The sequence below is a fragment of the Hyperoodon ampullatus genome (assembly GCF_949752795.1).
Source record: "Hyperoodon ampullatus genome assembly, chromosome: 14".
NCBI classification, from domain to species: domain Eukaryota; kingdom Metazoa; phylum Chordata; class Mammalia; order Artiodactyla; family Ziphiidae; genus Hyperoodon; species Hyperoodon ampullatus.
This window is the reverse complement of record NC_136927.1, coordinates 44,235,885-44,250,535: the sequence shown is the minus strand read 5'-3', so window position 1 is coordinate 44,250,535 and position 14,651 is coordinate 44,235,885. Positions and strand designations below refer to the sequence as shown.

The window sequence follows — 14,651 nt, the reverse complement described above, 5'->3', positions numbered from 1 at the left end:
TTCTTTAGTTGCGGTGAGCGGGGGCTACTCTTTGTTGCAGTGTGCAGGCTTCTCATTGCGGTGGCCTCTCCCGTTTCGAAGCACGGGCTCCAGGGGCACAGGCTTGAGTAGTTGTGGCTCTTGGGCTCTATAGCGCAGGCTCAGCAGTTGTGGTGCACAGATTCAGTTGCTCTGCAGCATGTGGGACCTTCCCCAACCAGGGCTCGAACCCGTGTCCCCTGAATTGACAGGCGGATTCTTAACCACTGCGCCACCAGGGAAGCCCGGTTTTGCCTGCTTTGAACTTTATATAAATGGAATCATACAGTATGTAGTGCTGTATCTGACTTCTTTCATGAGACTTGTCCCAGTTGTTGGGGGTAGCAGGACATCACTCTCCTTGCTGTGTCCTCCATGGTTTGAACAGGCTACAATCATTTTGCACTCCCCTGTCGATGGGTTGTTTCCAGTCTGAGGCTATTATGAATAGAGCTATGAACATTCCAGTACAGACCCCTTGGTTCTGATACCTACGCATTTCTGTTGGGTGTTAACGACCTAGGAGTGGAACTGCTGGATCATAGAGTTTCACTCGAAAACCGCCAGCTTTCCAAAGTGTCTCTACCAATTTACACTCCCCCAGAAATATGAGGGATCCAGTTGCTCTACTTCTTCGCCTCCACTTGGTAGGGTCCGTCATTCTCACTTTAGCCATTCTGGTGGGTGGAGAGTCAGTCATATTTTCAGTGTCTGGCACGTAACTGGCACTCAGTCAATAGACTGTTGAATGAATGAGTAGTTGAACAGTGTAGAACCAGATAGCCTGGCGAGGGGGACACACACCCACGCACACGCACACGCGCACACACACACACCCCGTTCCAGGGACGCCCCCACGAGCAGCGGTAGCACGCAGGACACACACCCTCTCGCGCCCCCTGGCGCCTACGTGGTCTGAACGCAAGGCCGCAGCCCCACCGCGCGCGTCCAGTCGCCCAGCGGCTCCCAACCTGCCTCTCGGCGGCGGGCAGGGGGCGCTGCTCGTCCGGGTGCCCCGGGGGGGCGGGCCCGGTCGGGGCGGGGTCGGCCGGCTTCCAGGCCTGGGCTCTGGCCGCCCGCGCCGCCCGGCCGCTCCGGGGACGGGCCGGGGCGGGGCGCGGCGGCAGGAAGCGGGGCGGGGACTCGCGGAAGCCTTGGGGAGCGAGGGAGGGCGCGGTCAACTCCCGGAGAGACGACAGAACGAGAGAGTGGCGCCCCGGCCTGGCGCCGAGCCTGAGCCAGCCGGACGGGAGGCGGCCCAGCCGCGGGCTCGGCCTCGGCCCCAGTCCCGGCAGCATGGCCGGCCGGACTGTGCGGGCCGAGACCCGGAGCCGGGCCAAGGATGACATCAAGAAGGTGATGGCGACCATCGAGAAGGTCCGGAGATGGTGAGCACTGCCCCGGGGCCAGGGACGGGACACGATGGGCCACTCCTCCCCCAGATACGTCTACCCCCCTTCGCCAGCTGTGGCCCCCAGGTGTTAGGTGTGCCTCCCAGCTGCGCCCTGGATCTGCAGGGCTCTATCTTCCTTCTCCTGGCTACACCCTGGGGTCTACAAAGCGTGTTCACCAGCGCCGCCCTCCCAAGGCTGGAGCCCCCATTTATGCCCCGCCCCCTGAAGCTTTGACACTCCTTTCGCAAGTATGCAGAGTGATCTTCATTGCTTTGGTCCCCAGTCCGGCCCATAGTCGCGCTCTCCACGTATATACCCCAGGGGTCTGCAGAGCCATGACCCCAAGTCACACTCTCTCTCTAGAGGCACCCCCCATCTATATACCCTCGGGTCTGCAGGGTTTCTCCCTCTAACTATGTCCCATTAGCAAAACTGCCCCTTCCCTCCGGCACCACCACCACCTCTACAGGTATCCCCAGATGTATCCAGCTCCTGGGGTGGCTCTCTCCTCAGGCCTCTCTGACCCAGTCCCCCCACCGTCCCACAGGGAGAAGCGCTGGGTGACTGTGGGCGACACTTCCCTTCGTATCTTCAAGTGGGTGCCAGTGGTGGACCCCCAGGAGGAGGTGAGCAAGTTCTCCCACACCAGGCCCTTCCTCTGTGCAGCCTCAGGCAAGCCCCTCCCCACCCTGGCCTCCACCTCCAGTCCGCACTCAGACCTCAAATGCAAGAGCCCGGACAGATGTTAACAATTAGTAGTAACTCCGCCTCTTCCCCCTCCCCCCACACCGGACCCCGCTCCCCCCCACCCCAGTTCAAGACCTAACCCAGTGTGCACAACCTGTCCCCTCATGCAGGGCCTTCTGCTTCTCTGTGCTTCAGTTTCCTTATTTGTACAGTGGGGGCTTTGCAAGTGCTAACTAGAAAGCTGACTCTGACCCTTAGCCCTCTAACCCCCAGGAGCGACGGAGGGCAGGTGGCGGGGCAGAGAGATCCCGAGGCCGGGAGCGGAGGGGCAGGGGTGCCAGTCCCCGAGGGGGTGGCCCTCTCATCCTGCTCGATCTCAATGGTATGTAGGGATGCTGAGATGTGGGGGGCTGTGGGGATTGAGGGAGGGGGCTGGAGGCCTCAGGCCCAACCCTTTTGGCTTTTGCTCCCACAGATGAGAACAGTAACCAGAGTTTCCATTCAGAAGGCTCCCTGCAAAAGGGCACCGATCCCAGCCCTGGGGGCACCCCCCAGCCCAGCCGCCCTGTGTCACCTGCTGGACCACCAGAAGGGGTCCCGGAGGATGCTCAGCCCCCACAGCTGGGCCAGGAGAGAGGTAGGACCAGGTGCCTCCCAGGAGCCGTCTCTTCTGAATCTTGTTCTCTCCAAGGTCGAAGCCACCAGCTTACCCCTCGACCTGCTCCCCCCTCCTGTGTTGCCTCCTTGGGAGGCCTTCCCTGAGTCCTGTGGAAAGTCACCACCCTTCCTCTAGGGACTATCTTTCTCCTTCCCCTGGCTTCTTAGCATCTGTGGATAACTTAGCACTGTCTGAGGTTTTCATGTAAATTTAGCTTTTTACTAGTTAAGTATCTTTCTCTGCCACTCCCACTTCCTGAATGTTGGGCCCATATCAATCTTGTTCACTGCTGTATCCTCAGAACACCATGGAACACATAGTAGGTGCTCAATAAATATTTGCTAAGGAATGAGTAATAGTGATAATCGTAAGAGTGATTAATAATAAGTGATAATAACAGCTAATACTTATTGAGCTCTTACTGTGTGCCAGGCACCCTTCTAAGCACTTTCCATGTTTTATCTCATTTAATCCTTACAACAACCCTGTGAGGGTCATGATCTCCATTTATAGATGAGAAACTGAAACCCAGAGAGGTTCAGTAAGTTGCCCAAGCTCACACAGCTAGTGAGCCAGGATCTGGGGTATGAGTCCTCCTCAGCTCCTCTTTCTTCCCATAGAGTCAATCCCCTATCTGGTCAGATTCACCTCCCCAATGTGTCTGCCTTCCCAGGCTCTGTCATCTCTCTCACCCGCCCCTAGCTCCAGCCTCCTCCTGGGTCTCTTCTCTTCCAGTTGGACCCACACAGCTACCAGAGCACAAGGTTGACGAGGTCATTTTCCTGCTTCAAAGCCTTCAATGGCTGCCTGTGACCTTTGACTTCTCAGCCTGGCACTCCGGGCCCTTCGTGAACTGTCCCCTGCTGACCTCATTGTTCCCTTTCAAGAACACCATGGCTTGGGCCTGTGTTCCATGTTGTCTAGATCATACCACACGCTTGTGTACCTTTACTAATATAAAAACAATAATTGGCATTTCTCGAGCACTTCCTGTGTGCGGGGCACTGTACTAATGGCTTTTCCTGTGTTATCTAATTCTTACAACAGTCTCATGTGGTAATTACTGTAATCATCTCCATTTTACAGGTGGGGAGAACAGGCTTAGAGCAATTAAGTCACTTGCCCAGGGTCAGGATTCGAACCCAGGCAGTCCAGCCCCAGAATCTGGGCTTGCCAAGCTTCTGTTCCCTCTGCCTGAAATGTACTCCAGCTCCCCATTTGTCTGCCTGATCAAATCTACTCACCCGTCAAGATCCCACCTAAATGTCCTTCCTGTGTTTTCTTCCTGGGTTGCAGCCAGGTGACTGGCTCCCCACTCAGTGCTCCCACAGCCCGCGGGTTTATGTGATTGGTGTGTTTCCCTCTTGGTCTGTGCTGTGGCACAGAGCAGCTGCTCAGGGAACACCTGTTAATCTCATGTTTCAGATCCTGGGGGCATAACTGCGGGCAGCACCGATGAACCTCCAATGCTGACCAAGGAGGAGCCTGTTCCAGAATTGCTGGAGGCTGAGGTGAGAGTGGCCAGGAGGCTGGACTGCCAGGTCTTAGAGGGAATGGGGGCTCTGGGGTAGCCAAAGCCTTGGGGGCTGCACTCTTGAGGTCCAGGTGGGAAATGTAGACCTTGGACACAGCTAAAGGCTATAAGGCTGGGTTCTTGGGACTGAAAAGAAAAGGGTGTTTTAGAAACAAAATCCTGCGGGCTGGTTTGGGGCTGATTTGAGACCATTAAAAGCCTGAAAAGATCATGGTGCACCTCCAAGTATTTTTTTTTTAATCCTAAGTATATAATTAGCTTAAGAAAGTCCCCCCACAAACTTCTGACTTTTCCCACAAGGACTACCGTGATACGTTTTCGAGAAATATCAAATATCAGCTTCTTTCCCCCAAATGGTGTTGTTGTTGTTTCCGGCGCCCTACTTAATCTGCGTCCTGGGGCCCTGGCCCTGGGCTAGACTCCCGGGTCCAGGAGGGGAGTGGAGTGGAGGCTTTCGAGAAGGCATAGGCTAGGAGGCTGCACTCCTGGGTTTGGGTGGAGCTCATGCCTGTCCACCCTTCCTCTCCAGGCCCCTGAAGCTTACCCCGTCTTTGAGCCAGTGCCACCTGTCCCCGAGGCAGCCCAGGGTGATACAGAGGACTCGGAGGGCGCCCCCCCACTCAAGCGCATCTGCCCAAATGCCCCTGACCCCTGAGAAGCCGGCCTGCCTGTCCTGTTGCCCCAGGGGTCCCTTTGGCTTTTTACAAATAAAGACCCTTTTGTAATTTTGTGTCATGTCATTTCCCCGTCAGGGCTGGGGAGGGTCTTTGGAGACAGTTTTGTCTCACGCTCCATTTCTCAGATGGGGTCACTGAGGCTCTGAGAAGACCTATCTGTAGTCACACCCTGAGTCAGACATGGAAGAGGGGTTTGAGCTAGCACCCTGTCTCCCCAGCACTCCCTCCACCCTGTCCTGTCCCCCTTACCTTTGACCCTTCCTTCAGCCCTCCTGCTCTGGTAATCCCAGGACCCCTTTTCTTCCTGCTCAGTCCTCCCCTGGGCCCAGCAATTACCAAAGCTCTGGACAGCCAGGCCCGTGATTCCCATTCACACACAGGAACACAGAAGCCCAGAGGGACTTTGGGGCCTGGGATGACCCAACACAGTCCCTGCCCTCAGGAAGCTACAGCATCATTCCTCCCTGCCTCTGCTTAGCCATTCCTCCACTGGAACCCCTGCCCACACTTCTGGTTGAATCTTGCTTGTCTTCGGCTCAGTCACTACCTTCTCCAGGAAGCCTTCCCCAGGCTCAGTGAGTTTCTCCCCTTCGGGCTCCTACAACCCCGTGTGCTTCTTTCCCTTTGTCTCAGCATTTATCAGGCTGTTTGGGGATGGTTGGTTTGTATGTCTATCTCATCCACTAGGCTGCGGGCTCCTGAGAGCAGAACTTGGTCCCAGCCTTGCCTAGCAGCACACTAGGCATAGAGCAGTCATAGCAATTGTTTGGTGAATGAATGAATTAATGAATGGGCTGAGGCTCTCCAGGAAGGCTTCTCTGAGTAGGTGGCACACAAGCTTGACTCTGAGACATGTACCTCAGTGTGGTAGATCTGAAGTCAGAAGTCCTGGTTAAAGTCCTGGCTCTGTTACTCACTAGCTGTGTGGCTCTATGCTGGCTGTTTCCCCTCTCTGAGCCTTAGTTTGTTCATCTGAGCAACGGGGACAATAACTAGGCCTCATCTGCTGCAGTGGGTTGTGGGAAACTTCAAATAATATAAGGGTACCTTCACTCTGTGCCTGCAAGAGAGTCAGAGTCAGGTGTATTAGCCCTATTTTTATTTTTATTTTTTTTCCTATTTTTATTTTTAACAAAGGAAGAGACTGAGGTTCAGAGAAGACCAAATTGAAACTTTAAAGAACTTTAAAAAATATTCAGGGTGTTTCCTGACAGCAGCTTCAGTACTAATATTTGAGCCAGGTTGGCCAGGGGAGCCAGATGTGCAGTGATGTGGTACATTCATTTCTTATTGCTGCCTAACAAATTACCACAATTTTAGTGGCTTAAAACAATGCAAATGTATTATTTTAGCATTCTGGAGGTTAGAAGTCCAAAATTACTCTCAGTCGGTTAAAGTAAAAATGTTGACAGGGCTGGTTCCTTCCAGAGACTGTAGGGGAGAATCTGTTTGCCTGCTTTTCCAGCTTCTGCAGACCACCTGCATCCCTTGTGGCCCCTCCCTCCATCTTCAGATCCAGCAGCATAACATCGTCCAAACTCCCTTTCTGTCTCTGCTTCCATTGTCACATCTGCTTCTCTGACTCTCCTACCTCCCTCTATTAAAGACTCTTGTGATTACATTGGACCCACCTGCATAATCTAGGCTAATCTTCCCAGCTCAAGATTGTTAATTTCATCACATTGGCAGAATCTTATTTGCCATGTAAAGTAAAATATTCACAGGTTCTGGGGATAAGGCCTAGACATCTTTGGAGGGCCATTATTCCGCCTCAGCACATGTGATGAAAACCTCAGCCATTTCTAGGGTGTGTGGGTCCTCTCGTTATTCCCCTGAATCACCTCATGTGGTAATGAGAGCACTCTGTAAAATGTAAAGTGCTTTGTATGGATTAGGAGTACAGCGTTAAGGTCCAGAATTCAGGCTCTGGGTTAGAATCTCAGCGTCTCCATTCATTCACTGTGTGACCTTGAGCAAGTGACTTAACCTCTCTGTGCCTCAGTTGTCTCATCTGTACAATGGGGATAATAGTAACATCAGCCTGGTGAGATTATTGTGAGGATTAAATGAGGCAATACATGGAGAGAGAGTCCTTGGTTTGGTACATAGTAAGTGCTCAACAAATGGCAGCTGTTTTTCCTATTACCCCATTTTACAGATGAGGATATTAGGGGGTAGGGGTAGAGGCCAGAGACTCACCTGCCAGTGAGACTGGGGAGGAAGAGTCATTTCTGAGTAGGCTTGAAAGGCTGAAGTTTGAGTCTTCCCCATTCCTATCCCTCTCCTAGCCCAAGGCCCCAGTCCCCGGGCAGCTGTCCCTTAGCCCAAGCCTGCCCTCACCTTTTCTGTAGCCTGCTCTGTAGCCTGATTTAAAAGCCACCTCTTCCATAGCCATATCCCTGACCATCACCTTGCAATGCCGTCCCCACCCCCTCCCCACATCCACACTCCCTTTTTGGAAATTATTCACCCTTGGCTCTCGGGCCCTATCCTCCAGTGCTCTGCCATTCTTCCCCTATGTCACTCTCTCCTTTTCCTGATCCCTTAAATATCTCTGGCTCTGGCCTAGCTCTTTTCATGAACACTTTCCCTGCTAGGTCCCATCTACTCCTTGAATTAATGGTTCCCAAGTCTCTGCCTCCTAGTTCTGCCCCCTACCTCCAGGCTCAAAGAGCCAGATGCCTTCACGACATCTCCACCGGGACATCCCACAGATCCTCAGCCTAGCCCTCCTCCCCACCTGTTCCCAGCATCCCCTCTGGGATTCCCCAGAAATGGCCCACAATCCCAGGAGCTGGCTAAGATGGGAGCACCCAGAAGTCAGAGTCAACATCCCATGAGTCACCCTGTCCCGTTAAGTCCTTGTCCTAAATAACCCTCCCACTTGCCCCTTTCTTTAGGGCCCCACTGTTTTGCTGGTGCCTCCCAGTGAGTTTCCCTGCTTCGCTCTGGCCCATCAGCAATCCATTGTCCACCCAGCAGCTGGGCGGTCTCAGAAACCCGAATCTGCCCATGATGCTGCCCGGGGTTAAAACCCTCCAGTCCCCTCATTACCTGCAGGATGGCACCACACTCCGCCTCTTCATCCCATCCCTGCACAGCTACCCTTGGAACTGCCTATAATCACCCCCAGACACTTTGCTTTTTTCCTCACCTCTGTGGCTTTGCTCATGCTGTTTGCTCGGCCAGGAGTGCCCTTCTCGTCCCTCTTCATCTGGGAGATGGCTTCTTGTTTTTCAAACCTCAGCTTCCTGGTGTGGTCTTCTCTCCTCTCCTCGTGCCCCTCGTCCCCTCTTCTGCCGTTTCCCAGAGCATCAGGAATTCTCTTGTGATGGTCGATGTTGGCTTCGGTCTCCAGCACCAGACTGCAAGCTCCACAAAGGCAGGGGAATTCCTTTATTCATAGCAACGTGTATTTATTGTGCACTTACTGTTTGCCAGGTACTGTTCTAGGCCCTGGGGATACAGCATAGACAAGATGGAAAAATATCCTTGCCTTCACGGAACTTAGCTTCAGTAAATTAGATTATATGTAGAAAGTTATAAGCACTGTGGAAAAAATAGAGTAAGGGAAGTGGGGAAAGAGCAGATTGCAATTTTAAATAGGGAGGTCAGGGGAGGCCTGACTAAGGAGACATTCGAGGAAAAGGTTGAAGGAAGTGAGGGAGAAAGCCTTGCACATGCTTGGGGGAAATGCATTCCAGGAAGAGGGAACAGCCAGTGCAAAGACCCTGAGGGGGCACATGCCTGGAAATGAGATCAGTGCCTCTGGAGCAGAGGGAGGAGGGAGAGAGCGGTGGGAAGTGAGGTCAGGTCAGCAAGGGCCTCAGAGGCAGGACAGGCACATAACCTGTCATTCAAACTTTGAGGATAAAAGAGGATGTATTAATAATTATCCCAAGATAACAGGTGAAACGGGATAACCAGGATGTAAGGTTATCCTGCTTGGAGGCCATTGTCAGGACTTTGGCTTTTGTTCTGGGTGAGATGAAGAGCTGTTGAAGGGGTCTGAGCAGAGGAGTAACATGATCAGACTTAGAGGGTTTTTTCCCTTAATATTTTATTATAGTTTTAAAGTTTACAGCAAAATTGGAAGAATTGTACAGGTAACACTGATGTACCTACCACCTAGATTCTATAACAGTTTACTGTTTGCTTTATCACATAGCCCTATCCATCCATCTAACAACCTTTCTTATTTTCTTGATACATTTCAAAATAAGTTGCAGACAATGGTATACTGCCCTCTCTACACTTAGGCATGCACAGTTTTCACTAGAGTCCAGTATTTATTTACAGGTTTTTCTTTTCCTGTAAAAAGAAAAACTATTCATATAGTATTCATATAGCAAAACTATTCATATAGCAAAATGCACAGGTGTTAACTGTGATCCAGTGAGTTTCAACAAATATATAATTTGCATAATGCAAGCCCTTATCAACTATATCACTATCCCCCCCGGAAAGTTTCCTGTTGCCCCTTCCCTGTCCCCAGCTCCCTAGAGGCAGCGCTGTTCTGATTTTGGTTTTGATTAGGTTAACCTGTTGTTGAACTTCACATGCATGGAATGTATGTACTCCTTTGCATCCGTTTCCTTTCACTCAGCATAATGTTTTTGAGAGTCATCCACACTGTTGCTTGGATCAGTAGTTTGTTCCTTTCTATTGCTGGGTTAGATGCCATAGACTTGTCTTTGACTAGGATCGCTCTGCTGGGTGGAGAGCAGATGGGTCCAAGTCCTCTGCCTGTTTCTATTTCCCCCGCACAAGTCTGTCTAGCCTGGGGCTCAGAGCCCTGGATGAGTACATCCCAGGGAGATGGATAGCCTTTTCTCAGGGACCTTTCAAACATCAGCTTCCTGGTGTGGTCTTCTCTCCTCTCCTCACATCAGTCCCCCAGAAATCTGGGGAGACAGAACGATATCAGAGGTAGGATCTAGGGTGACCAAGCATTCTGGTTTGCCCAGGACTTTCCCCATGTTAGCCCTTCAAGTTCCATTCCCGGGAATCCCTCAGTTCTTGGCAAACTGGGATCCCACCACTGCCCCTAGGCTCCCAGGCCATTTCTCACTCCAGACTACACTTCCTTCCTTCTAAGAATTGATTTTCCTTAAACTCCAAACTGGTCTGTTGCTCCCTTGCTCTAAAACTTCCCATGGCTCCCCATGGCTTTGCCTGGCAACCCAAAGGATATACTCAGCCTATGGCAGTGGTTCTCAAACTTTGCTGCATATTGGAACCACCTGGGAAATTTTGATGTCTGGCTTCTACCCCCAGACATTTTCATTGGTATAGGATGCGACTGGGGCATTGGCTCCACAGGTGATGCTCATATCCTGCAAAGTTTGGGACTTACTGGCCTATGGGTATGACTTGCTTGGCTTACCTGGTGTTGAATGTGTTGCCAACACGTAAAATTAAGTGATTTCATATAAAAATCTGGCCTCCCGGCTACCTTTGACAAAGCAGAAGTTCTGAGACATTGAGTCTGCTACTAAGCATGGTCATTACCTAGGGTTGTGGGCGCTGGCTGCCCTTGGAGACGGAGCATGTGCTCTCCAGTCCCTAGAGTCCCCACCACCCCTCCACGTCTTGCTCTTCTCGTTCATGTTCATTTGCATGGCCTGCAGGCTAATGTCTGAGCTCTCCAGCCTGGTCCCCCCTCACCTCCTCAGCCTCTTCTTCCAGGATGCTCACCTCGCTTCCTGCCTTCCTGCCACATGGGCCTCATGGTGCCCTTTCGCACCTGCCTTTGCCCATGCAGTTCTTGCGCCAAACTCCTTATCATGGCAGACCAGGCCCTGCTCAGTTGCTCAATTTGGCCTCTGCCCTCCTCTCTCCCTCCTCCCCCCTGAGCTCTCTACCATTTAACCCACGGAACTTCAAACACACCAAAGCTGGCCAAAGCTAGTTCCCATCTTAGCCCTTGCTGCTCCCTCTGCCTGGGAAACCCTTCCCTTCCTCCCTTCCTCCCTTCCTCTTTCTTCCTGGCTGATGCCTACTCATCTTTCAGGCCTTGGCTTAGATCTCACCTCCTTCAGGAAGGTCCCGTGATCCTCAAACTAGGTCACGTTCCGGGTTAGTCACCGTACTTCCTCTTTCACTTGACGTGTCACTTTCCCCTGCTAGAGTAAGGCCACGTTGTTCATCTCTGTTGCAGGGCCTCCTGTAGTGACTGGTAAGTAGTAGGCGTTTGTTAGTGATAAATGAATGAAAGACCACCTCCCTTTCTCCACTGGCAAATCCTACTCCTTTTCCTGTTACATTTCTACTGTAGCATTCAACTCTCTGTTCTCCTGGAGACCCAAAACCTCACTGAGGTCAGGTGATCCACTGAGTTTTAGCTCGGGTCCTTCTCACAGTGGGCTCAGTGGGTCCCCAAACCCATCCTGTGGTTGTTTGCCCAGTTTCAGAAGGTGTATCTGAAATAGGCATACTCAGCAACGGGCAGACTCCCCACATCCGTTGAAGGCAGGGCTGTGACTGGTTGGTGACCCCCAGGTCCCCACACAGGGCAAGTGAAAGGGAAGAGCACAATAACTTACTTTCCATTCCCTTATATTCATCTGTTGGCAATGGCTTTTCTGCCTGTCCCCTCCTTTGTTCCTCCAGTCAGCTCTGGGATGCAACTGTGGTGTAGTGAAGGGTCAGGATGCAGAATAGGAATGGAGGTATTCCAGATTCAATTGATTTGTACTAACTGTGTGATCTTGGGCAAGTCATTTCCCTGTCTAGACCTTAGTTGCCTCATCTGAAACATGAAGCCAATATTATCTTTTCCATATACAGTAAGTCCCCTACATACGAACCTTCAAGTTGTGAACTTTCGAAGATGTGAATTGCATTCGCATGTCCAATCACATAAGTTAGTTCACGTGTCTGGCGTACATTGTCACCTGCGTGCATCCTCTACAAGTGGTTGTGTTTTTGTGTACTTTACTGTACAGTATTGTATAGGGTACAGTAGTACAGTATCTTTATTTCAAGCCCAGGATGTCTGGAAGCAAGTGTAAAAGCAGTGGTGTTGTAGCTGGTACTGCTAAGAAGCGCCAAGCGATAATGATGGAAACAAAAGTGAAAATAACTGAGAGAGTGGAGCGAGGTGAAAAGATGGTAGATGTCACTCGTTCTTATAACATGAATCGTTCAACCATCAGCACGATTCTAAAGAACAAGGACAAGATCACGGAACATGTGAAGTCTGCTGTGCCGAAGATGTCGACAATAGTATCAAAGAAGCGTGGAAAAGTGATGGAGGAGATGGAGAAACTTCTGAGTGTGGGTGCAGAATCAGCATCAGCGTCGAGTCCCGCTCAGCTTAATGCTGATTCAAGAGAAGCTAAAACCCTTTACGAAGACTCAAAGAAGAAACACAGCGAAGAATCAGAGGGTGCATCTTTTAATGCCAGCCATGGCTGGTTTCATTGGTTCCAGGCTAGAGCCAACCTTCAAAATGTAAAAGGAAGTGGTGAGGCAGCGAGATACGGTAGCTGCCTGGGAGTTTCCTGAAACACTTCAAGAAATTCAATAATTTGAAGGCACGTACTATACTAATGAAGACCTGATGGAATTGGAGGCCCAGAGGAAGGACGAAGAGAGACAAGAGGAAGAAGAAATAACTGAAGAACCGAAGAGATTCACGATGCAGGAGATGGCAAGGGGATTTTCTTTATTTGAGGAGGCACTGTTAGTTTTTGAGGCACAGGACCTGAACGTAGAACAGTACACAAAGGTTGCAGCAGCTGTTCAGCATGTAATCCAGTGCTACCATGTCATCGACAACAAGGAAAAAAGAGCTACTACCCAGACATCACTGGATCGTTTTTTCAAGAGGGTTGATATAATTGAATCCAGCAAGGAACCAGAACCTGTGCCATCAACGTCAGGCGTAAGTGAAATTGCAGCTTGCCCTCCGTCGTCTCCTATTGCTGAGGATCCTTCAGCTCTACCATCTCCCACCTCTTCTCCCTCCTCCACTCTTCTTGCCTGTTCACTTGTTACCAGCTCCTGTATGCCAACTGTTGTAGTGCACTGCTGTACTTTTCAAGGTACTGTACTGTAAAATTGTTTTATTTTTTGTGTTTGTTTGTTATGTATTATTTGTGTGAAAAGTATTATTAACCTATTACAGTACAGTACTATATAGCCGATTGTGTTAGTTGGGGTACCTAGGCTAACTTTGTTGGACATAGGAACAAATTGGACTTACGAACGTGCTCTAGGAATGGAACTGGTTTGTGTGTAGGGGACATATATATATATATATATATATATATATTTTTTTAATCTTTTCCTCATCTATCTTTGACCCGTGTCAGGAGCAGAGTGAACCAAGTGCAGATCACGCACGGAGAAGCTGTATGTAAACAAAATTTTTGTGAAGCAAGTAATATTTCCAATCTTTAATTTTTAAAATCACCGGTAGGACTACAGGCACTCTGGGAAATGCAGTGCTAAAGAAACGAAAGTAAAAGTCTGTTGTAATCGATTATAACCCCAGTTGAGGTTTTACTGTATCTATTTTAAGATATTGTGAGGGAGCCAGAGAGAGTCGGTTGGGATCAATGAAAACAGCCCTAAATGGGGCGCCAGGGCTCTGGTTCAGATGCCGTGCGACTTCAGTCACCTTGTCTGTAAAATTGGACCCACAGACCCAGCTCCCCTCCCGGCCTTTGGTGAAGCTTCCTGGAAACAAAGGAGGGCAGTGCGCCTCGGAAACGGCCGAGCGCGGGGAGGGCGCTCCGCGGCGAATCAAGCGTTAAGGGCACCGAGCGCCCAGCTGGGGTCCTAGAGAGGCCGCGGCGGACTTCCGGTGCGGGCGCTCCAGACAAGATTTTTCCCAGGGCTGCGGGGCGGGGGCGGGGGACTGTGCCGCCGAGGTCGTGTCTACTCTACAGCAGCAGATCAGGGTCACCTAGGCCGGGACTTGCGGACGTGTCCCCTTCCCCCAGTTCCTGACCAGCATTTTTGACCGTGGGCAGCATCTGAGACCCTCTGGGCCTTTGTCTCCCCGGCTGTAATGCCGGCGTGAGGATCCCGGGACTAGCCCATCACAGTCGGTTTCTTTTATTTACTTGCCCCTGGGAATCCACTGTCTCCCCATTATACAGCCCTGGAAACCGAGGCCCAGCAAGAGAATGTGACTTTGGAATGGCAAAGACAAGCTTTCCCACCAGTGTATCTAGTCCGGGCAGAGGCATAGTTCAAAGCCACATCCCTTGATTCCTAGCGCTGCTGCTCCAAGAGTTTAAGGACATTTATGATGAGAGCCACTATTGAGAGCTTAATTTGTGTCAGGAGCGGTGCATACATACCTCGGGAGGTGTCCACATTTTACAAGTAAGAAAAGTGAGGTTCAGGGCGATTTTCTCCACAGTCATGATGCAGGACAGTGGGTGAGTAGCGAGGGTTATAAACCAGGTTTGTGCGACTTGACTAGCAGATCTGTTTGGGGAAATATTAGCTAACATTGAGTGCTTATGACTGAATCCTTTCATAAGGGGGCAAAAGCTTACCACAGGGAGATGATGGTGAGTGGGGGGTGCTCACTGACCTGGTTAGTTTAAATAATAGTGGTCCTGGTTCAGGTATCTTTGCATCCTTTCATTTACCTCAAGGAGAAAAAAAAAATAAGATTTAACAGTTTTCTCTTTTTACTAACAACTTTTATTGAGAGATCATTC

General features: G+C 50.8%; 1 protein-coding gene across 2 annotated transcripts in view; it reads left to right on the top strand.

Annotated features, from left to right (window-relative positions):
* Nucleotides 1–1,106: 1,106 nt before the first annotated feature.
* The window catches only part of BCL7C (BAF chromatin remodeling complex subunit BCL7C), a gene marked incomplete at its 3' end in the record, with an annotated part of 32,462 nt that continues 18,917 nt past the window's right edge, over nt 1,107–14,651 (top strand). Inside the window, exons 1-6 of one of the 2 annotated variants that reach the window (XM_079718382.1) lie at nt 1,151–1,406; nt 1,960–2,038; nt 2,373–2,481; nt 2,575–2,736; nt 4,183–4,268; nt 4,821–5,016. In XM_079718382.1, coding sequence (XP_079574508.1) covers nt 1,315–1,406; nt 1,960–2,038; nt 2,373–2,481; nt 2,575–2,736; nt 4,183–4,268; nt 4,821–4,946 — 654 coding nt within the window. In that variant the 5' untranslated portion in view covers nt 1,151–1,314. Of the gene's footprint in view, nt 1,407–1,959; nt 2,039–2,372; nt 2,482–2,574; nt 2,737–4,182; nt 4,269–4,820; nt 5,017–14,651 lie in introns of those variants that run through there. The other variant, XM_079718381.1, reaches the window with a different exon arrangement.